The 27,563-nt window shown below is 36.1% G+C and overlaps 1 protein-coding gene across 7 annotated transcripts in view; it reads left to right on the forward strand.

Moving 5' to 3' along the window:
• SLC36A4 (solute carrier family 36 member 4) overlaps positions 1-27,563 on the forward strand; it is an 86,960-nt gene that overhangs the window by 30,418 nt on the left and 28,979 nt on the right. For all 7 annotated transcript variants that reach the window (XR_015284834.1, XR_015284835.1, XM_086882142.1 and 4 more), the window contains 2 exons: positions 5,183-5,352; positions 10,764-10,933. Coding sequence is in view for 5 of the 7 variants with exons in the window: in XM_086882142.1 (XP_086738268.1) it covers positions 5,183-5,352; positions 10,764-10,933 (340 nt within the window). In the remaining 2 variants the exon portion in view is untranslated. The remainder of the gene's footprint in view (positions 1-5,182; positions 5,353-10,763; positions 10,934-27,563) is intronic.

A 27,563-nucleotide genomic window follows, 5' to 3' on the forward strand; every position in this document is an offset into this window, starting at 1 on the left:
GAATAGGGAGGTAGATTGGGTTTGTTTTTTTGTGTAGGTGAATAATTCGTTTTCTTGGTGAAACAAGTGGAAAGGGGCTTTACTGGAATCTGAGGAGATTGGTTTTTGGAGTGATTGGAATTGCTCAGCAGATTTCAGAAGGCAGTGTGTTCTTTAGTAAGAACTTGTCTTCTGGATTTATTTATTTCATATAAAACTTTTACTATAAAAAATGATGTACAGTGACCATTTGGCTTACGTTTTTCCTTGGGTAATAGTAGCTGCCCTTTTGCTTGCAGTCTTAAGGTATCTGTTAAGGAAAATTGGATTGTTTATGGTACGTGTTCCAAATAGTGATGTTCTCTAGCTTACTGAAGAGAGTGAGCTTTAATACAGTATCTAAAAGTGATGGAGTAGAAGCCTGTTGCTCAAAATATTGCATGGGCCTTTTTCTGTACAGTGTAAGAGGAGATGCACTAGGACAGGCAAGCAAACATGGCAGTATAATAATGATGTATGTTGTTATTATTCTTTTACTTCATGAAACTATACTTTTTTCTGCAGACAGTCCCCCTGTAGGCTGTGTGGTTGTAAGTCCACCTTTCAGTGAGCAGATGAATTCATTGGTACCTTCTGCAAACAAGAAGGAATGGGCCAGGCCTGTGCTGCATTGGTTAGCTGAGGATTTAATATTTTGTCTTTGGAGGTCAGGTAGTAGAATTTAAGTTTACATATCTTGAATACCTTTGATACCAGCTTTTTTGCTTTGACTGAACAGAGCTTTATTTTGCTGCTGTAGGGTATGATTAGAGATGGATTTTTACCCCTGAGTAAATTAATAAATAAATTTGTTTTAATTTTCCAAAATTCTTGAGTTGTCTCTAGCTTAAGCTAGTCAAAACTTCTATATAGCTATCTACCTGAAAGACTTACTTTAAAAGTGCAGGGGATAAAGGATGTCCATTTTAGTGTCATTTCCTGAGAAATGGAAAGATGACTATATGTATTTAAGCATTAAGCATGTCTGCTCTTAAGCTATCCATCACAAGATTAACTTTCAGTGGCTATGAAAATTAAAATAAAAGTTTGTCTGACCGCCTGCAGCTTGAATTCTCTTGTTGTTGTTGGTGGTTTTTTTTGTTTTAGTTACAGGAGAAGTACAGTACAGATTTCCGATTAAAATTAGGTAGTCCCCTGCAGTTTATTTGCAGGAAGACTGTGAATGTAGTAGCATATTCAAGACAAGGGATGAGAAGGCAATGGTATTACTGGGAATGTTTATACCTACTTCAGGCAGCTTGAAATGAAGGGAAAAGCACTTTGCGTAATGGATGATATCAGATTAGCCAAGTTATTTCAAACATCCAGTTATAATTCTTTGCCAGTTAATTATGGGTACTTTTGAATTTATTTGGTGGATGAAAGCAAGATGTACTGCGCTTGTTTTGCAATTTTAAGAAACCAAAGGTTGATTGTAACTAAAAAACCTAGTATTAAGTTTCAAGGAGTATAATAGCAGTAATGTGTGCAAATGTCTCAAAAATTATAGGAAAAAACTGTGTAGCAGGCGACAGAGAAAAATTATGGAGAGTTTATTCAGCGAGGAGGAAAAAAAAAGGATGCAAATTGCAAAATTATGAAAAGAAAAAGCTTTGTCTAAAATATCTGATTTCATAGGTGTTTAGGGTTTTGACAGGGACCAGCGTGAAGTGAAGGAGAAAGAGCTCGAAGGAAGCACAGCATGGATATCAGAAGCACAGAAGAGAGTCATTAAATAAAAAGGTTAAAAAACATATCTTTGAAACTGAATCTTGACACGTCTCACCTCCTGGTTCCAGAAAGGAAGCAATAAAACCAGAACTAAGAAGCATTTGTGAAAAGAACTTTGTCTCTTGCATTCAGATGAAACGTTAGCTTTTCTGAAGTCATTGCAAGAAGAAGTGTGCAGGGACTGGAAAGAAATTTTACGGTGAGGTTCTGTCCAGTAGCTGTCTGCCAGTGACTCTGTCAGAACAAGCACTGGCTCACATCACAGCAGCCTCTGTCTCCTTGTGAGAACTCTACTGATCTTTTGGATCCTGATGAGCTTCAACAGCTTATGGAGCTGGGTGTTTGTGTAATATGCATGTGATTGGTTGTTACTTGGTATCATGTTAATCCCATGAGTTACAGAACTTTTTAGCTTGTTTGCAGTAGGTGATACTGGGTATTCTATAAAATCTGGCTCAAGTTCTTTGAATAATTTCTTTGGGGATCATTTTTACTGAGGGAAGCATCTCCTGCAGTGACAACTGTCTTGAGACTACTGCTGCTGCTCAGAGAGGGTACTTGAACCTGGGAAGGCCCGTGGTGAGCTGGGAAGGGACGCTCTCTCCTGGACTGAGTGATGCAGGAAAGGCTGCATTATCATTCTCATTTGTTCAGTCTTGGAGGCACATGTAGTCCTGATGCTAACTCAAGGATAAACCGAGAGGAATTAGAGTTTTTAAATGTAATTTCAAGATCTACGTATGTTAATGTGTCTCTCACCAACAGTCTTATTATCCTGTATTTCTTTTAGTGTCTCATTTCCTTAAACTCAGCAAAAATGAAAGCTGTAACGTTAAAGAGAAGATGATGATATGAGAACATGAGTTTAAATGGGTGTATTTTATTCTGATTTACTCATAAGTATACAGGAAATGATATTGCATTTAATGAGTAAACTTGGTTTAGTGATAGTTAAAAAGCAGAGTGTGTATGCTTAAGAGCATTGCCCTGTAATGGTTTTAAATTGGTTTTATTTTTTAATGTTTTTGTTTTCTTGGAGAAACACAGGTCTTCTGGGTTTGAATGCTAAACTGGTTGGGTTTAAATGCTAAAGAGTAAAAATTTAAGTATAGTTAGAAATTTAAAAAGAAAATTTCAATACTTTCTTTGGACTCAAGCACATTGAACACAGTATGTGCCACTAGTCCTTTCCTTTATTTATGAACTAATTTTCAGATAGACAATTCTATGATAATCTTGTCTGCCTGTAAAAAGAACTTTGGTAAAATGTAAAAAGATTAAAAATGTAGATATCCTGGTCAGAGTCTGTTACAGACCACATCTCTTTTTGTATTCTTCCTGCTGCTCAACATTAATTTAAAAATTGATTTTATTTTTGAAACTCTTCTTTGTTTATATTTTGCATTCCCCACCAGATCAAGTTACAGTCCAAGCTCAGGTTCTTTTCTGGAGGAACAGTATCAGCAGTGGAGGCTCTGAAATACATAAATAACATGTATAATGCATTTTAATTGAATGGGAATAAAAATTTCTCTAAATATGAACCTTTTTAGGCACCTCTTGATTCCTAAGTGTAAAATTACTATTTTGGGATTTTACATATAGGAGAAATAGGGCCATGTGGGATAGATTGGCAATGGTGATATTCTACTACAAGTACAGGAAATAAATGTCAGTGAGTGACTAGGAGGAAAGGAGTAATTAACCCTATAGAAAATAATATGCCAGCAATTCAGATATATCAATTTGTTAGTTAATTAGAGGATGAAATCTGCTTTTTTTCATAACTCATATTACTTAAATAGTAAATATTCAGTCAATTAAAAAGCAATTTTTATGATGAACAGTAGCTTTACAAGGCAACCCTATTGCACTGAGTCTGTTTGTCTTTATTAGATATGACATAAGTGCTAACCAGGGATGACAAGCTTCTTTAATTAACTGTGCCATACTGTTCATCAAATATAACCTGCATGTCTACTGAAAGATAAGCTGAACTGTGAACTTTATTCCACTGTCTGTATTGCCTAGATCTTCATTTCCTAACTTAATTATAGTAATGCCTTTTTGGGACTACCTAAAAACAGAGGCCAGACAAAATTTAGTGAATAAAAAGCAGTTGTATTTATTGAAGAGCCTTCAGGTACATTTAGAGCAGATGAATCCCCCCCTACCTAAAGCTACACCCAAAAATGGATGATGGGTCATGGGTTTCCGTACTTTTATAAGTTTGGTCCATTTGCAAACTGGGGGTTAATCTTCCAATTACAGCTTCAGGTAATGAAGTAATTTTTTCCTCAAGTTTGCTCCCCTCAACTCACTTTTGTTTACATCTCTCCAGGCTGAGACAGTGAGGTGTCCTTTATTCCCAGGCCTAGAGAGGAATTGTTTTGTCTGACCAAAATGGGAAAACAGTAGCTAATACTCTATACAGAGTTTAGAGTTATGAACTAAAGAATTGCAGGATTACTAATATGTGAAAAATATGAAAATTAAAATCTTAAGGCATCAGTAGAAGCTTAGATGTTTCACTTAGATGTAGACATACAGTATTAGGTGTCTTAATCTTGGACTATATCCCATATTGAGTATTTAAGATGACTGTATGGTTTTCCTGAAAGAGGTGGGGAAAGTGTGCTTGTCTAGGAGTATCCCTTCAGCTGGTGTTTTAATGATGTAAAAGGATCTGTTTTGCTAGTGAAATTGAAGGTGGGAAGAGCAGTATGTGAGCTTGTCACTTGGTTTTACTGCCTTGCCTGGAAATTTTGTCTGGGTGTCTGAAAACTGAAGTTGGAACTTACTGAATGTATTTTTCTGAATGCTGTAGAGTACAAGTAAAAGGCAGTCTCCAGCAAACTTCATGCAGTAATGGTTGCAATGCCTGTGTCTTCACTTTGAAGTGATGGCAGCCCAGTGAGATGGCTTGACTGTGTGAGGCTCAAAGCACTATGTTTAGGAAAAGCAGTCCTTAGTTTGGCGTGCCCTGTTTCTGTCAGAGAGGTGAAAAAGAGTATGGGACTGCATTCTGGTAGTCATGGACTCCAAATTTGTCTGTGGTGGAGGCTGACAGTGCAGGCATACCTGACAAGATTAGAAGAAATATCCTGTGATTCTGAAAAAAAAAAATCATGTTACTCTCATTGCTTATGTATTTTCATCTGGACACTATAAGTTTCTCTTGACAGTTTTTCTAGCCAATAAATATTGCTTTATATTTCCACACTGATGCTTTTTTTCCAGCCAAAATATTTGCTTTTCAATAACCAAGTATTTCTATTGGGTACATAAACATTGTGACCGTCCAAGCAGTAAAACATTATTGTAGAATAATCTTACTTATCACCTGAATTTTGGAAGTTGGCATTGAAAGAGGGGAGACAAGTAGTTTTACTCTGAGAATATAAGGTGTGATTGATTCTCCCTGTATTTCCAGGTGCTGCCATTGGAAAACAGGATGAAGGACAGCACACGTTTCCCCCAGGCACTGAACATTGGGATGGGAATAGTCATGGCATTGTACATCTCACTGGCCACCCTAGGGTATCTGCGCTTTGGGGATGAAGTCAAAGGCAGCATAACTTTAAACCTGCCACAGGACAAGTGGTAAGTGCCTCTGTGATTTAAATGCAGTAACCTAGAAGGCAGAAATGTTGCAAAGGTTGTTCCATGCCTCATTGCCATCAGGGTGTTAAGACTTCTAATATATCCGCAAAAGAGCTGTGGCCCTAGCCAGTAATTTCTTCCATAATAAAAGGACTTGCATATGGAGACTGATCAATGATATTATAAATCATTCCATCTCTAGAAGGAGCTAGTTCCAGGACTGTTGAAGGAGGAAATATGCAGTTTGCAACAAGCTGTCATGCAGTTCTGAAGTGAGCTACTTTTACTTTGGATATCCTGGTAATATAGTGCCCTGTTTTAGTGTAATCACCGGGTTTTGCAGATGAACAAATGGAATAGAAGACATAAAGATGAATAGGTTTGTAGTTCAAGTGCAAGTTGATGGATAGTGTATATGATGACTTTCTGTCAGGAGAAATAAACATATGTTTGCCAGTATCTCAAGGATACTACAATTTTTATTTTGATTTTATTTAGCTTTCTTTTCTTTATGTGCAGCTATGAGGGCTGCACATGTCACGAACTGAAGATGCGCTGAAGATGATTTCAGCTGCTGTATTGTTAGTTTTGTATCTGTCTGTGGGTGGATATACTCTTAACTATCCTCTAATATATTTTTTTTAGTATTTTTGTCTGATAGGCACAAAATCAGGTATATCAGCAGTACAAAAGTGCTAAAACGGAAGAATATTTTAATGTTTTTATTCTGATCAAATAATGTCTTACAGGTCATATACTTGCATCTGCTTGTTCAGTGTCTGTTGTAGTAGCTTATTAAAGTAGTGAAATCTCAAATTATGGGAAAAAACCCCTGCTTTGATGAACTGAATGCTGACTTTTTTATTCTTTGAAAAAGAGGAGAACACGTGTAAAGAATATTCTTAATTTCTAAGTGTTACTTTTTCACTCTCTTTCTTCATTTTCATTCCTTGGAGTCAATGTGAACTATGCATTTTTAATATTCTTAAGAAGTTTTGTTTAATTGTCAGACTGATTCCAGTGTTTATTACAAGAAAGTATAAAAAATGCATCTTGAAGGATGAATGTTTTTTTCATTGCTAGAACTTTGATTTATTTCCTACTGCTTGTTTGCTTATTTTGTTTTTATACTCCTGTTTTATGAACTGAGATTTGGACCTTAATGTTTTTTCATTTTATGGGATTCTTTCCCCTTCCCCTTCTCCCTTCCCTTCTCCCCTCCCCTCCCCAATTTTTGTGGATATTGCTCATCATACATATCTGTTCATTGTATATACATTAGTAAGGCCAAGTGCAAGGTGGGGCAATCCCAAGCACAGATAGAGGCTGGGCAGAGATTGGATTGAGAGCAGCTCTGGGGAGAGTCTTGGGGGTGTGGGTGGATGAAAAGCCCATCATGAGCCAGCCATGTGCACTCCCAGCCCAGATAGCCAAATGTGTCCTGAGCTGCATCCAGAGCAGTGTGGGCAGCAGGGCCAGGGAGGGGATTCTGCTCCTCTGCTCTCCTCTGCTCTCCTCTGCTCTCCTCTGCTCTCCTCTGCTCTCCTCTGCTCTCCTCTGCTCTCCTCTGCTCTCCTCTGCTCTCCTCTGCTCTCCTCTGCTCTCCTCTGCTCTCCTCTGCTCTCCTCTGCTCTCCTCTGCTCTCCTCTGCTCTCCTCTGCTGAGACCCCACCTGCAGTGTTGTGTCCAGCTCTGGAACCCCCAACATAAGAAGGATGTTGACCTGTTGGAACAAGTCCAAAGGACAACCTAAGATGATCAGAGGGCTGGAGCACCTCTCCTGTTACAGGCTGAGCAAGCTGAGGGATTTTCAGCCAGGAGAAGGCATTGGAAAGACTTTCCAGCACCTTCTAGTACCTAAAGAGGGCTTACAAGAAAGCTGGAGGGGGACTTTTCTCAAGGGTATGTAGTGATAGGACAAGAAGGAACGCCCTTAAGTTAAAGGAGGGCAGGTTTAGATTAGAAATTAACAAAAAATTCTGTGTGGTGAGGCACTGGAACAGGATCCCCAGAGAGGACTTCTCATCCCTGCAAGTGTTAAAGACCAGACTGAATGGGGTTCTGAGTAACCTGATCTAGTGAAAGGTAATACCCATGGCAGGAGGGTTGGAACTGGATGATCTTTGAGGTTCCTTTCAACCCAAACCCGTCTGTGATTCTCTGACATAAAAATAAGAACCAAACCAGAAATATGAAAATGTTTACTGTATCTAATGTATGTGATGCAGCTGAAAGGAAAAATACTTCTATTTCTAATATAATGTGGCAGTCCTTGTTATTTATAAGATTAGTGAAAAGCTTTTTTTTAATAGTAGCTTTGGGTTTATTTGTGCCTTAAGAGAGGTGCTCTTAAAAAAGGAGTGAGAGGAATGTGCAATAAGCTAAGGTTGCTACTCACTGTTGCTTTTTATTGTGCTCATGCAAGCAACAGAATGAACTTTATTCTGCATTCCTGCTGTCTAACAGAGCTGTTCACATAGGAGTTTCAAATAGCTCTTGGCTACAGTGCAGATGTGATGATGATGATGATGATGATATTTGTCCTGATGGTTTTGCAGGCCTAATGCAAGGAAACAGATAATAAAAGAGATGGAAGCTGGTGCTCTATAGGGTTGAAAATTGGCATTATAAGTGTAATAACCTCAAAGCTAGTCAAGGCACATATCCACAGTTAACAAAGTCATCTGTTTTTGTCTTACTCTGGAGAGTACCCCAGAGCACCAAACAAAATTAGGAGAAGCAGCTCAGTGGTGCGCTCAGGGATTGTGATGTATGATGCTGTTGCTGTGCAGGACCGTGGGTCTACCTGATACAGTACCGAGGGACAAATGGTTGCAATTAACTGGGCTAGCAAAACAAATTTCCAGTGAACTGTAGGACAGTATTTTGCTATTTGGTCCTCACATGAAAAGCCAGTAAGTTGCCAGTTTGAACTAGAGAAATTGCAAGGAGCAGAGAATTTTTTTTATAAGAAGACAGGCAAAAGAGCCTGGAATGTATCTAAGCAGTGAGACTTGGCTTATGTGTTTAATTCCAGCTGGACAACCCCTGTCTTAAAAATAAGCCTTTCCTGATAAAGAAAATTAAATTAAAATTCTTCTGCTTTCTGAGTTTTATTTGATGTCCTCACAGATGAATTGAGTGGTAAGCATACACAGGCCCTAGACTGGTTAGGTTCTTAGGTTTAATTTAAGTAGAGCAGTAGGACTGCTTATATTCCTAAAAAAATCCTGCTAGATTGGTGCTTTTGGATAAATGACTTAGTGCTGTTCTATTTTAATGGTGTTTGGAAGTACAAATTGTCATTCAGCATAATATATTACTTAGAATATGTTGAAAATGGACTTAAAGAGTAATCCAGTCTTTGCAGATGTAGATGATAGAAAATTTTGCTTTAGTACTTGGTAGTGTCCTTGGTTTGGGTCTCACAGATTGGTAAAGTGGTTTGGGTTGGAGAGGATGTTTAAAGATTGCCTGTTTTGGTCCTGTGCCATGAACACAGAAATCTTTCACAAGACCAGGTTGCTCCAAGCTCCATCCAACTTGGCCACAAACGCTTCCAGGGATGGGGCATCCACAGCTTCACTACCCTCATCATAAAAAAAAATTGCTTCTTTGTTCTCTTTTGTGTTCCTGTCTTCTTGAGGCTGAATATGAGGATTCTTTCCACCATCTGTTTTTTGTTAAGATATAAGTGACAGTCTTTGTGCAACAGTTCCCTTACTGTGAATCCCAAAGGTTAATGACTGAACAAACATTAGTGTATTGAAGTTTGACAAGACTTCACATGGGACTAGTTCAAGTGAAAGCTTCACATAATTATTGCTCTGTTTGGTCTAGCTGTGTTGTTCTACAAGTTTTGTTGCACTTCTTGCCAATGTTTCTACCCTTAAAATGGGTGTAATGAAATCCAAAATGTAGAATTAAAAAGAGGTTTAGTACAGATGAATGATTGAAATTTTTATTAAAAGGTAGCCTAAGGACTCATCATTTTCTGATTGGAATATAGTATTAAATTATTAGTAAAATCACCTCAGTAATACAACTAATTTTTTTTTAAATTTGGAAAGTTTTAATCCTCATAGGGCTGTATAAAAATAGTGTAATGGAGATGCTTACATTGAACAACTGTGTGTTTAAAGTTTTGAATCATGTTTTTGAATATATTTTAGAAATTACTTTCGTAAAGGCTTAGGGTAGTCAGAAGCCTGAGGAATAGAGGTAAACTCTGGGTATCTGGTAAGATAAAATTTAACCTGCTAAAATCTATCTAAGCTTCTGGAATAAGGACAGTCTTGCAAAGCTCTTGCTCCTTCTGAATTTCTAAAAGCTGCTCAGCAGTCAAAAATATGCACGTCACAAAAGCAGCAGCTTCTAAACTAACTACACCATTATGTTAACATGTAAATTGATGTAATAGTTTTTCTGTCCACTTGAATGTGCCTTTGGAGATTCCCTGAGTTGTGTACAGTGATGGCCAAACCTTTGATACAGATTATTTAAGACCTATTTGTCAAAATGTATTTTTAGTTGAAGCTTACTTTTATTTTCTTCTTCATATCATAGAATCATAGAAAAGAGATAGAAAAAAGTTTCCATCATGGTGGAAAAGAGATGAGCTGTACAGATACAATTTTTGCTATGCTGTGCCATTTGACCACAGGATAAGGGACCAAAAGCAGTACTGGCTGGATTTTATTTACTAATGCAGATACAGACTGTGATACTCAAAGAGAGAATGCTTTAAGTGACCCCTGCCAGGCTTTGAGAGATACAGAGATTCAGGTCCTATTTGTTCTTTCCCTACTCTTACTGCTGTTTTTTATTTTCTTACTTATGCATGTTGGCTTTGCTTCAGTTGAACATCTTTTTAAGGACCGAAGCAAAAACCAAAGCTTTCAGTGCCTGTTCTGCTTGGCATTATCTTCTGTTAAACCAGGTTGTTTCTGAGAAATTTCCTTTCCCTGTTGTGAACACACAATACCCCATGGTAAATGAACCAAGCCCTTACCCAAAATTTTTATAATGTCCATAGAAAGAAAATACTACAAAGAGACTCATAATTTCTGTCAGTTTGCTGCAAACAATGGAAGATGCTTGTAGGTAATGTGGCACAAATTAAAAACTTATCTAAATTTAAAACTGTTAGAGGCATGGATAGCTCTTTGTCATTTGTTTACTCAGCCACAAGTAACGTGGTAAGTATGGCTGGACTTTATTGCGAGATTTACTCTAGCTGGCTTATCTTCTGCAATTTTTTAGGCAGTTAAAATATTATATTCATGTTTTCTGGGGAAAAATATTTTTTCATACATATATATATATGTATCTCCTTAGGGCCATTACCAAGCTAATTTTTTATGAAGAATTTACAGCTTATATACTTACATGTCTGTAAATATTTTCAACAGGTTGTATCAGTCTGTAAAAATTCTGTACTCCTTTGGGATTTTTGTGACGTATTCAATTCAGTTCTACGTCCCTGCAGAGATTCTCATTCCAGTTGTCACTTCCAGAGTGAAGCAGAAGTGGAAGTTACTCAGTGAGCTTGTGGCAAGAGCACTATTAGTCTGCTCAACCTGTAAGTATGTGCAGAAAGAACATCCATTAAAAAAATTGCTATTACATTTTGTTTGAATCTACTTACTTAAATACATGTTTTGTTGTTTATTCTTCCAGAGGCTAGCAAACCTGAAATTTTGTTTCAATATTTCATTACCTTTTGACTTTTACAAACAACTGAAACTAATGTTGTATTTGTATTTTAACCACATTTGTTTTAGTAGGTGTGACCAATTATTTGACAACAATATCTTTTGCCAGTAATAGCCTAAAGCTGCCAACTGGAAAGTAAACCTTTTTCAAATAAAATTTCTTAAATGAGACACTTATTGCTGAGATTTGTCAGCATTTATCTATGTGATCTTCAGTACAAGCTTGTCATAAAGAAATTGTTTCTCTGATTTGTTGATCTGAGGATTAAGCCTAAAAGTGTATCCATAAAGCAGCATTGGCAAACATGGATGCCTGGTCACGGAGTTCATGAAGTGCCACTTATTTTAGATGATAATGCTCCAAAGTAGTTTTGCATCTCTACCTTCACTTCTTGTTGTTTTTCTTGCTTGTCCCCTAATCTTCCCATCCCTCCTGCTGTGTCCCTGCTTTCTCACACACAGCTGGTTGAGATCTACTCGTAGGAGTCAGCAGAGCTGACATTGAATGGTGAGTGTGGTCTCATTTAGGAATCAATACTGAAGATAATGAACAGTGGGGGAAGTTCAGCTTTGCCTTTACAGCTCAGAGCCAAAGTGTTCAATAACATAGCAAGCTTTCCTCAAAGAAATTGTAAAAAAATTGTTTCTAGTACAAAGCTGGCTTCTTGACTTGACCATTTGTATTGAAATGAGCTGTTAATACCTTAAAAACAATCAAAACTGATAAATAAGCAAAAAAATGCTAAACCTTGTGTTTTAGGGGAAAGTATTGATGAAAGGAGATATTTGGTTTATTGTCTCCATTCTCTTGATTAGTGCAGTAGCTATGTGCTGGATGATACCTAAGGATTGTTGTCAAAGAAAACTTTTACATCCAGTGAGACTTTCTTAAGGTCAAGCCTGTTGAGAAAAACAGTTTAATGTCAGTGCAATTTAATTACTGCAGTAAGCAAAGGGAAATATCATCAATCTAATAACATGCTGCTCTGAAAATATATCTGCTTTGTGAAATTAAAAAAAAAAAACAAAAATAAAACTCAAATTTTTCTTGAATGATGAAGTACATATGTCCTGAAGCATCATATAGCCTGCGTTCTATTTCAAGTGATGCAGGCATTAAGATTTTAAGATTGAGGATAGATGAGTAGCTCTTGAGAGACATCTAGATCAAAAAGCTTCAAGGTTCAAAGCACTTCTTAGTGTCTCTCCAGGACAATAGAAGGTCACAAGTAAGATATCCAGTCCTAACCACACCTTGCTGTCATGAGGCTCTTAATTTCTGCTCACTCTCTGTTGCCATTTATGTGCCACTTATCACCTGCCCTAGTAGTGATATCACAATGGATTTGAAAAGCTAAAAATCTTGTAGATCCAAACTGTTGCTTACACCCAAAGGCTTCAAGGATTTATTGGTGAAAGATAGTTTCATGTATGTGTCTGATGAGAAGAGATAGTGGTGAACAGGCTTAAAGGCACATTTCCCTGATTGACTTGGGAAAATTATAAATGACTTAGTACTGTTCAGCCATAAGGTTTTTTCTTAATTTTATCATTAACCTTTGTAATTTCTGGGTAGTCTGAAAAGGGAAAACTGGGAAACAATCTCCAAGAAAAGAATGAAAAAGAGAGGAAATTATCTATATATATGTAAAGGTACATATATGCAAAATATATAGCTATATATATATAAAGATGTAACATTAGAATGCTGTATTGTTATGTCTTTGAAAAAATAAGTAGAGTAGAATTGTATAACTAGTACATGCCATTACAACTTATCTGTGATACAAATCTCTAAAATGGAGCTGCTGAAGTGTGATGGGTGTTACTGGGATATTTGAGGATATTAAATTGGTTGCTGCAAGGCACAAAAAAGTAACATTAAAAGTTTGCTCTTAAATTTGATATTTGCCCGGCTGTTGTGTGATGTCTTGTATTATCCTAATGGCATTTCAGGTTTTTCCCAAGTAGTTTCTACAACTTGTATGCATGAAGTAGCTGTAACAATTTTTCACCAACAGTTGCGTAAGCTCCCATACTTACGTTCATCTTCTGTTTATCATTTTTTGTTGAAGCACTGATTTTAAACAGAATTCATTTAAATAGCATCACTTTTCACTTAGCTGCACTTTTGTCTAACTGCAGAACATAGTTCCTAAAATGATTCAGAAAGTCTTTCTTTAATAGAAAGTAAAAATCCAAAACCTTTTAAATTGAATTTTAGAAATTAAATGGTTTTGATACCAATGACGGAGTATGTTGTAATGTCTGGACCATTCAGAGGTCATTCACTGATTAAAGGGAATCTGCTTTCTTGAAAATAATTCTTTGAGAAATTTCAGCTGTGTTGCTAATAACACATTAGCTTTTTAAGAGAAGACACAAAAAATCAACTTGTTACTAATTCTTGGGACGTTTGTATTACTCAAAAATGATGTCATTGTTTTATTGTTGGAGCATATGAGAAACTTTTTTTGGAAGAAGCAGACCCAGGAGTCTTTTTTTTTGGTCATTTTTTCTGATCTGATAAGGTTTGTTTTAAGTAAGGACTTGACAAATGATTCGGGATGTAACACACCCAAAAGCCATCTGTGTTGCTTAGGGCTTTTTATTACTTATTTGCTCACTGATTTTGGACACTGAGCTTTGCAGGAGAATGATCACAAGAATCTTTTAGATTTCCATATTCTGCTTCCTCTGCTTTTTCCTATTTCATTTGCAAGAGACAAACGTCTCTTCATCTTTGCTTGGATTTCACTTTATATGGTGTAGCAAGTCGGAAGATCCACCATACTTCATAAATCCTATCATAAACCATTGTTTTACAAACTCAGATGAAGCACCTGGTGTGCTGAGTGGAGGGGTGAGCTAAGCTTGTGTTAAAAGTCCAGCCTAAAGCTGGAGAGTGGATTTGGTGGATGGTGAAAGCAGGTGGGAGATGGATGTCTAGCTAGCTAGGCCGAAATAGGACTTAAACATCACTGTGGTGGGCTAAGTTAGAAATTCGGAACACACAGAAATAGAAGGAATAGTACAAGAGTCGCCATGGGATTTGGAAAGCACTAGAAAAGTTATGCAGGTGCAATTTTGTGTGGATACTGCCTTGGTATTTGTGGTATTTGAATGTCAGATAACCTCAGTGCTTTGAAATATTCGTCAGTGTGGAATTTTTATAATGTTCAAAGTATTTACCCCAGTTTTACATATTTTAAAAATGCCATAAATATAGTTTGGATCTGTGCTTGCTGCTTCTACTTAGGTGAAGGTTGGGCATCATGCTCAAGGCTCAGCCTTTAGCCAAGCCTGTTACATGATAGGATTGTATGTCCAGCACATTGGGATTAACTGTTAAAGTGTGAAACTTTTTAGTTTGCTTCTGAAGGAACTGGACCATCCTGGATGAATTTTTAAAAGTTCAGTTAATGTTGTTATGTAGAAAGCTGTAAGTTTTATCTTTCCAGAGATAAATTTGCCTGGGAGAACAAGAAAAAAACCCCTTTCTACTCAAATCAGCTCTGTTATGCCCACTGCTTGAAATAAACTGCTGTTACATCATGAGTGTACTTTACTCTCTCCTGCTTTACTTGGTACTGAGATCGTGGTGATTCTGGGAGGGGAGAATTTGGAGAGGTTTGTTCAGCTTAAGCAATTAATTCTCTTGTATTAATAGCTTCAAAATAGGCTGAGAACTTGCGGATTGAGAGATCTGCCAAAGCTTTAGTCAGTGTTGATCCTAAATGGCATCAGACATAATTCACTTCTGATGCCTCACAGTAGGAATTGTGGTAAAAAATTTAGGATGGAGCAAGAATATAAGTTTCCACTAGAATGAATATGTAAATATCTCACTGTCTAGCAAAGGCCTCCTCATATCTTCTGGCTGAAGGACACTGAAATCAGTTTGCTGGATGTGTTAGAAGAAATATGGGGAAAAAAAAGTAGTATTGAGAAAATAGTTTATTTGAAAAGGTGGCAGCAAATCCATGAAGAAGTAAGGGATTAAAATAGAAAAGAAGAATTCTAGCATTACTTTCATTATTAAAGATAAGTTGTGTTTGATTTATTAAAGATAGTTGAAATATTTTTTTTTTGTGAATTGGTAAAAGCTGCTGAAAAATATCAGAAAATATAATGGAGAAAAGTGGAGTTAAGCATTAATAGTATCTTTCATCCACACAAGAAGTTTAGAATATTATTTTTTTTAATAGTTTAATTTAGGGCTGTGTTCCTGCAGCCGCGGTTTTCCTGTTAAAAGGAAAATTAAGAAATACTGCATTTGCATGTGGATGTGGAGATATCACTTGAATTGTCAGCTGTTTTGATTATTACCTTGAAATGAAAGAGATTTAATTGAAGGGCTGATCCAGCTGAGCATGAACAGAGCTGTTACTGAGCTGCTTGCCATTAAGTCTGAGCTTAGTGTGTAATTTTACCAAGAGGAGAATAAATGCATTATTCAGTTGAACTTATCAGTTATGTTTTCTAAATATTTCCCTATTTTAACTGTACCTTGTTTTAGGAAAAAACAGTTCTTCATGCTGAACAATTAGACACAAGATAAAATGATGTTTACCAGATGTCTTACACTGTTTGTTGACTTTGTGCCAATAAAATACTTGCTCTCATAGGAGAGGTAACATGAAGGAGTTTTAAGAGCTAATAGTTCTTAATGCATACTCTTAGGATGAAGTGATAATTTATATAGAAAAGGCTTATGTGTTGGTTATTAGTCAGCTATTTTTGTTTTTAATAAGTGTTTGTTAATTTCAGAGAGTAATATTAATGACAGAAAAATGGAATAGTTAAATTAGCGATTTAAGAAAATTCCAGATGGGATATAAAATATTTGTGTGGATTGCTAACAGGTCCATCAAAGTTGGCTTAAACACAAAATAATTGTTTATGAATTGTCAAAGGAATAAAATGAAATATTTGATTAATTCAGTTAATTTTTCCCCCACTGTGTATTGGGGTTTTATCTGTGGCTTTTTTGGATATGGGGAGCTGATGAGCATAATTCTTGCTTCCAAATAGAAGATCCTGTACTGTGGTTTTAAATTGATCATTGTGAGGTTTTTTTTTGACATATGCTTGGGCATGAGAAATAGATATGTGAAATCAGATTTTTTCAACCTCTTTGAGTATCTTTGCAAGAAGAATAAATCTCTTAATTTCAGCGTTAATATATCCTGGTTATCCAGGATATATCCGGTGTTAATATACGAATCCTCTCTGTTGATGTGCTGTTATGAATTGTCATATCTTAAGAGTTGCCCCTGGTGTAGACATCAATTTATGGACATATTGTAACTTAAGTTCTTTTTAACAGTACAAATATTAAAATATTTTTTTTACCCAATTTTAATATATGGATACCAGATATCTGTGGTTTATTAATGGGTAAATGTTACGGATTATTTGATGGTGCTAGAAGAGTTTTTCTTATTGGTCTTTTTTATAGAGACATTAATGTGTGAAAACATTTTTCAAACAGAACCATAGGGGCTAGCAGAATGGTCTAATATTAGTATTCAACATTGGAAAACCTTATATTTTAAAAGCAGTATATGGAAAGTTCAGGTTGTAAAGTAAATTCCTGAAAAGCTAAAACAAGTCCAGCTTTATCTGGGCTTTTTTTTTAATCACTTTGGTGTATGTTGGACTTCTTCTGTTCAGGTGTTAGTTAGGCTTTTGAATAAATTTTGATTTTGTACTTCAGATTTTGGATTACATTTCTTTTCCAAAAAATATTTATGGCAAAGAAAGAAAAGTATGTGTTTGAATATTGGGCACTGGATATATTCAAGAACTGTCTGGACACACTCCTGTGCCATGTGCTCTGAGATGGCCCTGCATGAGCAGATGACCCCTGTGGTCCTTTCCAACCTTACCCATTCTTTGACTCTCTGATTCTATGATTTGTGATTGAGGTGAAAAATGGAAAATTTTCAAAGATTTGTAGTAAGAAAATTAAAAGGTAATTTAGGACTTGTAATGAAATTTGCTTGATTTTCATTCTGAGACATTTGTTCCATAATTTACAAAACAAATGAAGAACAAATAGTTTAGCAATTCATTCATTCTGAGGCAAATTATCATATTCTGGGGCAATAATTACTTTAATTCTTAAATTATTTGCATTAGCTTTTTAAATACTCATATTAAAAAAATAATAATTTATGATTCCTTTTTGAGATCTCCTTTGTAAATTGTATTTGCTTGTGATGAGGTGCAAGTAGAAGATTCTTAATACTATTTACAGTGTAAACTTACCTGTCAGTCGCTGCTCTGGAGATCTGAGGTCATGCCTGGCATAAATTGCAAAGTGCTACATGTGTTAAGACTTGTCTAATTTATCATGGAGAGCTCTGTTCTCTGCATCTCTACAGCTGCAGTGGTTATCCAAGCTAGACTTCTTGGAAGCATGAGAGAGGAACAGGTGCTTAGAAGGGCACAATTTGTCTGATCTAGTTTACATGTTTGCTTCTGGACAAGTTGAACCGGACCACAGAAGTGCTTATTCCTTTCTTTGGCAAGTTTGAAGGAATATAGGTGAGAAATATATCCAGCATTTGGTATGATGAATCCTTCTCAGGAAGAGTGAGAAGTGATGCTGAATATCATGCTCAGTTGCCTGCAGTTAAATCCCATTTTCTCTTTCTAACAAAAATTTTAAAACTAATCAAGCCTGCTTTAATTTTTTTGTTCCACTATATATTTTCCATCTATGTGCTTATAAATATACTGAAGTGGTGATGTGAAAATTTTTGTCAAAACAACATATATATATGTGTATATATGTGTATCTATATATTTTCTAGCTCATAGAAAGTGAACTTAATTTGTAACATTTCAATAATTCATGAATTTGTGTTTCTCCATTATTTTAGCCCATTATATTTCTATGCATGAACTGACTTAGAAGAGAAGGTCATTTATCAGGTTTCTTCTTAAATGTCATACACAAGCCAGTGATTTTCTGTCATGCTTATTGAGTGGAGCAGCTATTTTTGTATGTACCCCTTATGCATTTTTCATCTATTCAGTGCTTCATAGACTTGAAATTTCCTTTAAGATACAGAGTTTCCTAAGGGGAAAGTAAAGGATTCAGCAGATGGAGAAACATCAGTTTCTTATTGCACAGTTAAGAGGAAATAGATAATGGTGCTTGGCATTTTAAAAATCTTCCCGCTTTTTTCTGGGACATTGGCATGTGTCTTCCTTCCTCCCTTTTGATGTGCAACAACACAGAATTGAAAAGTATATTGCATTCATGGACATACCAAAAGTAATAATGTGCTATACTTTGCTTAGCTGGTTAATCTGAGTTGAGTAGTATCAATCTATACGTTTTCACTTGATATGGTCTCTCAGTGTAGGTGTTGTGATAATGAGCAACATTTCATTTACTGCTACAGAAAGTCTAAGGAACCTGTAGCACAAATGGCATCCCATTCACTTTTTAATACTTTTGTTTTCAACTTCATGTTCAAAGATTCAGTAGTTTGTTCATTCCTGTTGTGTCCTGCAAACCTTATTCTGTCCAGATTTTTTTTTAAACCTGGAAGTTTTCCTAGATCTAACTTGCACTATGGGCCCAGACCTTGGTCCTGGTACAAACAGAACAGCTTCTTTTCTAGGGTTTAGGGGATGGGGGGAGAAAAAGGAATACCTTTTAGTATATTTTTATGATATCTGAGTCAAATTAACATCTTACTGTTTACAAGTATAGTATATCTTGTCACTTGTCTCTGGTTTTCTTTATCCCAGATAATTCCATATTCTTCATCATGCTAGCTCTAGCATTCAGTCAGAAAAGAGCAGATTGGCTTCACTAATCAGCACAACCTCCCTGTTCTCTGTTTAACTCTTTTGTGTGTTTTTTCATTCAGCAAGCAATGGAACATACTGTGTTTTGACTTGCAGTAATGCTCACTGATAAAGTTCTGTTGTCACAATAATGTTTTGATGTCAAAAATTCTGTATCTTGTTCTTTGAGGGTGAATGATGCTCTTTATTTTTTTTTTTTCATCGTTGTGGTAATGTTTTCTCAACTGTAGTTCTTCCTTCAGTAGAAGATATCTTGAAACATCTTGCTGTCCTACTAAACTGGTGTGAACCTCCTTCCTGAAGACTCCTTGGTTCAAAGTCAGGTCTCCAAAGGAATTAGGTGTATACAATTGTTCCATCAACATTTTCTCTCACAAGTGGCTCTGTCTTTGCTGGAATAAGATCAGATGCCATATTTTTGTTCTTCTTGCTTTTTTACTCCCCTCACTGGTACCTCACCATGATCTTGCTGGTTGCATCTTCTGTGACCTTTCAGATTTCAACCTCTCATTTTTGCTCTTTTTTTGAAAAGCTACTCACTCTCATATTCTGTGTTTATCCACTACTTCTTCAGTAATCATAAACTTTATATTTTGTAACTTTGCTGCATTTATTTTTTCATTTTTATTTCTATGCCTTTCCCTTTATTTTATGCTTTAATTGTTGGACATAATTCATCTGTGACATGAGACAAGAAGCCAGAGGACTATTAGTATAAATGCATCAAATGAGCCATTATTGCTATGTGACAAGTAATCAACTTGACATGATGTATTTCAGATCTAAAGTGTAAGTGGTGAAGAAAGCTGCAATTATGTGGTTTATGTTTACTTTAATTATCCGTATTTGATAGCTACACGCTATATTTCTTGCTGGAAGGCAAAATGATTGCAAATGCTTGCTGCAAAGTGCACCACTGAGAATATTGCAGAAGTTTAATTTTAAGGCCTATACTTAAGCATATAGGCTAGAAGAATTTACTGTTCAGTTAAATTTACATTCTAAATGTATGTGGAGTGTTATTTAACATTTTGATCCTGTTTCAAGGTGGCCATCTAGAACCTACTTTGTGGAAGTGTCCAGTAGAATTAGGATCAGAGACATGAATAACTTTAGATTACAGAAGCACAGATTCTAGATTTATTACTTTTGGGAAAAAGGGGTAGTAATTTTGGACTTAAATGCGTTAATTAAAGTCCTGTCTGTACAGTTAGCTAATTTTTAACAAATTCAAGTCAAAATAATATTTAATGATCTAGAAAGAAAGTGCAAACTAGCTAGCTGAGGTTAAGGAAAGGTTAAGGTATCATGAACGAAAACTAAAATTGTTCATTTTTGTGGCTCTGTTGAGCTGGATATCTGAGATACAATTCTTATTCATCTCTGTGCCAAATAAACTGTGGAGCAGTGATAAATTAACCTGCCTTCTGAGGATACAAGAGTCTGCTGTGGAATTAGGAGAAACTATTAATTATTTGGCAGGGTTAACATTTATTCAGTGGGAGAAAAGTAATCAGATTCCTTTATGTTTAGGGTCATCCCAGGTACATTTCCATGAGTCACTGTTTTAGAAACTTTATGTTTTTTTAATTGCTGAAAGGAACTACTGTCCTGTGTAACTTCAGTGGTGTCTGCTTCAAAGCAGAGAAAAGTACTTGAAGTGTTGGGCATATATATCTTGATTGTAAGGATGAATCCTTGCAATCCTTGCTTTTTTATCTGTGTATTTGAAATTTGCCTTTTGCTGTGTTGCATTTGTCAAGCTATAGCTTTTGGGCGCCATTCTTTTGTCTGCTAGTTTTAAGGATCCTTTCTTATACATATTTTGTTCCACATTAATACAAGCAGCCCATAATAAACTTGCAGTTAGTGTACGCTTTGTTAAACTAACAAGACTGACGTTAGGAGGCATTTTCCAACACTTCATGTTTAAGGTAATTTTTTATTCCCAGTATAAAAGAATGCTAACATTCATACAATCTCTTACACATCTGTTTGGGTTGGAAGCGACCTTGAGGATCATTCAGTTCCAGCCTCCCTGCAGTGTGCAGGGATGCCTTACGGAAGACCAGGTTGCTCAAAGCCATGTCCAGCCTGACCTTGAACACTTCCAGAGATGGCACATTCACAGCTTCTCTGGGCAACTTCTTCCAGTGCTTCACTACTCTCTTGAAGAATTTCTTCCTGATATCTAATCTAAATCTACCTTGTTTTAGTTGAAAACCATTACCACGTCTTCTGTCACTCCAGGCATATGGGAAAAGCCCCTGTCCAGCTTTCTTGTAAGCCCCTTTTAGGTACTGGAAGGTGCTACATCTCTCTTCTCTTCTCCATCAAGGGGGAAGTAGTTTAAATCGTGCTTACAATTAGTGCTGGGCTTAGAAGTACACATTAAAATTTGGGAAGGAGTCATTGTCCAGAAATTTCTGAAGCCATGAACTCAGTATCCACTGACAACAAAATGGACAGTGAAATTATTATCAGAAAGCAAGACAAAGGGCATCATTTTGCTGCCATATAAATCTTGGCTTTCTATGATTTAAGTGTCAGTGCAGTTCTGGACTCTGTATTTTGACAAGGACATACTGGGGTGAGAGTGAGTTTGTGGAGAAAAAGAAGTGTTCTCTGACTGCAGCCCACATTCAGCTCCGGGGGAGTAAGTTTCTTATTAACACATGCATGTCTTTAAAAGCCATTCCTTGCCAAAAGAAATATATATATCTGATAGTTCAATACAAAAATAAATAATACAGTAGCTGTTTTCCCATTTTACTCTTACAATTTTCATTGGCAATTATAAGGGGAGTAAGAAGATAAGTTATTATTTTCGTTTACTTTTTCATTCTGTGCATAGTTGTGTTTTTTCTTCAGTAGGTGGTTGAACCCCAAGGAAAAGAAGAGCTTAGTTAAATGGTGTATATGCATAACTTAGAGTGCTCTGCTCTTGCCTGAGAGAGCTGGAATGACAATAATCACAATAAAAATAAACACACAAATTATTGTGAGCAATTGTTTTAGCTCAAATAACTGTCATTCTATATAACAAAATTAGAGGGGGTAAGCACAATAGAAATAATTGCTATGATCAAATACAAACAAAGTGCTTGATAGCAAAATAGAAAGCAAGAATACAGTATTACTGGTTTGGTTAGCAAAGTGCAGGTTAACATTTTAAATTCAGCAAAGATAATCAGTCTTCAGCTAGTTTTCAGCAAAGGACTGCATATAAAAGAAGCATGAGAAGTTTTCTCAAAAGGATCTTGGGTCCTGTGGTTCTTGCATTTCCAAGTTAAATCTAAACGCTATGAATGTAGAGCAAGTTCATGGAGCAAGTTCAAAATCAATTCTCAGTGCTGAATATTGCCCCCTCACTTGCCAGCACTTGGAACATAATAACAAGTTATATCCTTAGGCAGGCAAGGTTTCATTTCTACTTGTTATTTGAGGTTCTTTCTTAGATAAAAGAGAACAAAGAGAAGTTATGGTTAACTTTTTTTGTAACTTATTTATTCAGCTCTGTCACTTGGAATAGCTACACTTTGCAAATCAAGATCATAGAAGAACTGGTATGGTTAATTTCATGGTAGTTCATCTAAGGCTGGTTTTCTGTGTGTTGTGTTTGCAAACACTAGACATGCTGAACCTCCTTTGAAACTTTAGAGAAGACTGGAGGAGTTTTGATGTGGGATATCATTAATATTTGCTGTTCAGTGTTTTGGAAAGGCTTAGCATTTCCATAAAGCTGCCCTGCTGTTTTATGTACAGCCATAAAGTTATCCCACAAGCTGAGAATCAAAATAATTTTCTCTAATAATACTACAGAAAGAAATTGCAAAATGCATTATGCAACAAAGTGGACTATTATGTATATTCAGATATATGCCTGTGTATTTCTTATACAGACCACAGAACATTACAGAGAGAAAATTTATGAAGCAGACCCTAACCACTCTGGTATAAAATCAGGTTCATTGAGTCTCACACAGCAGTAGAGTAGATGAGCATTCCTTATACTATAGGCTATAATGTATGGAGTAAGACTAGAAATCACCAAAATAATATCTGGGATCAAAAACCATGCATAATAGCTAAAATCCTAGTTTTCCCTGATTGGTGGTGAGCCACACAGCAGCTTTTCAGGCACTAAAGCCCTGAGGCACTTTGTGCATTTCTCTTCCTGTAAATGTATTTCTCCTACCTGGAGACCACTTTCCTGTGACCTGTTTAAAATATCTATTGTATTTATGTCAATAAATTTCAGGAAAACCACGTGCTAGATGCCTCTACCAATATTTTTATCTGACACTGACCAATATTTTAATCTGGAGAATTTGGATGCGTGTACTAATGTTATGTATGTATAAAAGAGAAAAAAATTCAAGTTAGATAATAGGGAGTAAAGACATCAAACATACTTGAAATCATGAACAAAACCCCATGTAACTTCAGTTTCATCACTGTCATCTGAAGGAATGGCCCATAGCTTTTCTTTTTTTTTAACCAAAGGCAGTTTAGCATACCTCTGTCCTTCCACAGATTTGTTGTACTTGAAAGTGGTACAGCAGTAATGGATATTGGGCAGTGGGTACTGGACTGGATATTTTAAGTTAAAGAAAAAATTGTAAACAGTAAAATAACAGCACAGATAAGTTAATACTGTGTTTTACTAACTGAGGGGGTTGTAGTTTAGTCAGTTTATTGAGAAATTCCTAGCTATTGAGCATGTAGATGATGCAGGAAATATTTTGAGGAAAATCAGCTGAGAAGTTTATGTTCTGCTTCTTTAGTCTTCACAGTTCAGAGTGCAGTTCTGCTGCAAGCCAGTGGCTGGTGACAAGAGCTTCTTCAAAGGTGGTATGAAGTTAAAGTGAAATTCTCAAATTGCCTTTTAAAAATATCCCAGTAACAGAGTCCTGATACTTACGCTTATGGACAGAGTCCATAAAATGCATCTCTTGCTGGTGTCAATTCATTGGCTGAATGAGGAAAGTCATGATACCATCTTCCTCACTGATGCACTTCAGGTAACTATGAAATTATAGGACCTTGAAAAGACTGTTCAGAAGCCAGTGACTGACAGTATTACCAAAGAGCTATAGTGCATATTTTGGTGAGTTGGATAATGCACAAGGTGTCAGTAATTGCTTCAAGAATCACTTCATTCTTCTTTGTTTGTGAAAGCATAAATGCTGCATGGGATACTGAACATTAGGAAAGTATTACCTGGGTTTTGATGCAATTCACTAGACCACAGGAAATGAAAACATAGAAATTATCTATTGCTGTTCTTTTTCTGCATGAGAACACCTGCTTTTTTAAAAAAAGCTTTTATACCTTTTGTTGTCCTCTATATGGAACTCATGCTGTGATCTTCAGTATTGCCTGGGCTATTAAAAAATTCAACTGGCTACTGTATGTGTTGAGAGGGCCTGAGAGAGATTGTGCTTGTATGTCCTTTCAAGGTCTCTTTTATTACTAATTTCCAAGTTTCTTTGCCAATCTCTCATCACAAAGTTCTTTTGTTAGGAATCCCTACATCCCTACACTGTGCAGCAGTATTAAATATTTAATTTCTTTCGTGTGCATAGAACCATGGAAAATTGGAGTTTCACAGAAATGAAATAGTTTCCTAAGGTAAAATTTTGGTTTCCTAATATAAAAATTCAATGTTTTTGAAAATAGTCTGTCATGAATACTGTTAAAATAAAGCATAGGAAAAAGTAATTTTGAAGGAGAAAGACTTTTAATATTTATAAGTATTTCATTTGCAGAAATATTAACTGAATTGTTGGTTATAATAACACATTTTGAGACCATAAAAATTTATAAAACCAGACATAATTTTCAGCTTTTATATCTGAACAATTCTTCTATATTTACTACCAGTAAGTTTATAAAACAAAACTCTTTTGTGCTTTTCTCCATTTTGATAGAAGTTCTTCTGTGCTGATTTATTCCTGCACTGGAGTACTTTTGAGCATGGTGAACTGTTTAAATTTTGGAGCAAAGGAATCGATTAGAATGCTTAAGGTTTTGTTTATAGATGGCTGTGAACTTTTTGAGGTTGATAATTTCATTATCTAGTTAGTTACTTTTTGAACCCTAAAGTTGCATTAGAATCTTGAGACTTGTTCAAAGACGAGTGAGTTACTTAAAATGTAATTTAGTTTGACCTTAAATTGATCTAGTATGTACAGTGAAGTAATTTACTACAGCTTATGATTTAGAATTGAGTTTCTTAAACGGCAGCTTTTTAAAATAACAATACTGGGTAATTGAGTATATAATTGTAGTTCCCTTAATTTCATGATTCCGTAGCCTTTTCAGAAGGTTGCAATTTGGTTTCCATCACAGCTTTTTTAATCAGTGTAGAACTGTAGTGGTGCAAACTATGACGCAAAGGAGAGAGATATTATTTGCTCTCCAGTGTTGGGTGCTGGTGTTGGCTGCAGCACCACTGCAGAGAGCTGCAGAGTTGGTGATGTGTCTGCCTGATCTCTAATTCAGTGAGGAGGGATGATAGCAAAGCTTAAAACAATCCACTGGGGATCTAGGAGTTTCTGGAGTTCATGCAGGAAAGGCGTGTTTTGCAAGAAAAGGTTACACATGGAGAAGTAGAGCCAAACAGCTGAATGGCAGGAAGAAGATGATAGCATCATTTTTTCCTGGAGACTCATTGCCTCCAGGAATGAGAGAGTGCTGATGGTGCTGGAAATGTTTCTTTTTGGTCCCAAGGAAGTTCCAGTCAACAACATTCACACAGATGGGGAGAGTAGAGCAGTTTGATATAGCTGTTAGTAGTTTATGTGTTAAGCTGGTCAATGCATGCACTGATTATCTCAGATGGATTTAGCTTCTTTCTTTACAGGCTCAAATCTTTTGTTGTTCTGAACAAAAATTGATTTTTGTGTGTGCGTCTACATTCCAAATTTTATGTTTATTTGGAAATTAAGAGACAGATTGCACAATCTGTTTCAATGTTGCGCTTATGCTTTTGGGAACAAACAAATTTGGATCTTTAATTTTGCAACTGGATGCTCATTTAGAAGTGTAGCAGTCAGGATCTGAGATTTCCATAAGTGGAAAACAAATATTCTACAGCGGTATAAATGGTGGTTAAACTTCTGTGATCTTTTCCAGTAACTTGTTTACAGATACAGGCAATAGCTTTTCATCCTTCTAAGGGGCAGCAGAGAATTCAATACCAAGCAAAACTTTTCCCTTTAACAGGCAGTTGAATTGATTTTTCAATTGTTCATATTAGGAATTTGATTGGATTTCTTTCCAAAGCATATAAAGCAGAGGCTTTCTGCTATCAGAGCCATCAAGTCCCATCCATTCCAGGATTTTCATATGGTATGTATGGTGGTTTTCAACCTGGATTTTGAAATGTCAAGCACTGCTATAGTGTTGTGCTAAGGACACTCCATGCACTTCTAGGGAATGACTCCCAACCTTTATGGTCCTCCACAGTATTGTTTGCATCTCAATCTTTTTAGTGCAGGGATTTGCTCTCCTGAAGTTTGTCTGTAAGTGGTGTGGTACTCCTACAATCCAGGACATGGGAGAATATTTTTTTTTAATTATAAGGAGATAATTTTTTGGTTAAAAGTATATTTCAATATAAAATGCAGAGTCCTGTTAAAGACAGTGCCTTCCCAGTACAGAAATGAAGGCAGAGACCCTAGTCAAGAGCAGGCTAACACTGCACGTTTCTGAAAGTGGCAGACGTTGCAGCATCTCAATTAAGTCTAGTTTAATTACCCTGCTGTATAATCAGGTAGTAATTCTGTCTTATGGATCAAATTGCATTTATCCCTCAATTTCTATTTCATTCCAGTGACCTTCATGTGAGAAAGCTGAAAACTATAATGTAATTGTTGGGATTTTTTTTGTTCTCTAAATGCTGATCCTTATCAACATGTAGCAAAAACCCACCTTAAATAACTGAAAATTTTAATTATATATTTAGTAAAAAAAAAAAGGAAAGATCTTCCTAACCATTGACTCAACCCCAAGTCAGCGAACTGAGTGAAGTATTTGGGACTGAGCCTTCATGTGTGTGGCTTTTATAGATCCTGAAGGATAAGATGGGGGAACAAATCTGGGATGGGTAGCAGTTTCCTGCAAATGATTGGGAGAATATTAATCCTTGTTTTAGAGAAGTGAAAGCCATTCATGGTTATGAAGAGACATAGTGTGAGATGGTGAGTCAGAAAGAGAATGTTTAACAGCTACAAGAGAATATTGGAACTTGATTAGTACAAATGACAAAATGCTCTTGATCAGTATCAAATAACCTGATGATTTCTTCTGAAATTTGCAGTATTGCGACTTTGTTAAAGAAACATACAGTGTATTAAGACTGAAGTTCTATGATCAACATCTATATTGTGATACAATAACAGAGCACCTAAGAATACATATGGTTGACTAAAATCACAATTTAAACTTTTTCCTAAGTTTGTTGTTTGGGTTTTTTTTTTACACAGAATTATGCTATCGGCTAAGACAGAACAAATTACACAGATTTTATTCATTAAGGCTGATATTATATGAGTATAATTCGAGTACAGTGCAACTGTTACTATTCCAGGTATAATGACACTAACAACACTCATAGCCCAAGTTATTTATGGTAGAAAAGCTATATGCAATGTGAATTTG

The sequence above is a fragment of the Cyanistes caeruleus genome, chromosome 3 (assembly GCF_971803275.1).
Source record: "Cyanistes caeruleus chromosome 3, bCyaCae1.hap1.1, whole genome shotgun sequence".
Lineage (NCBI taxonomy): Eukaryota > Metazoa > Chordata > Aves > Passeriformes > Paridae > Cyanistes > Cyanistes caeruleus.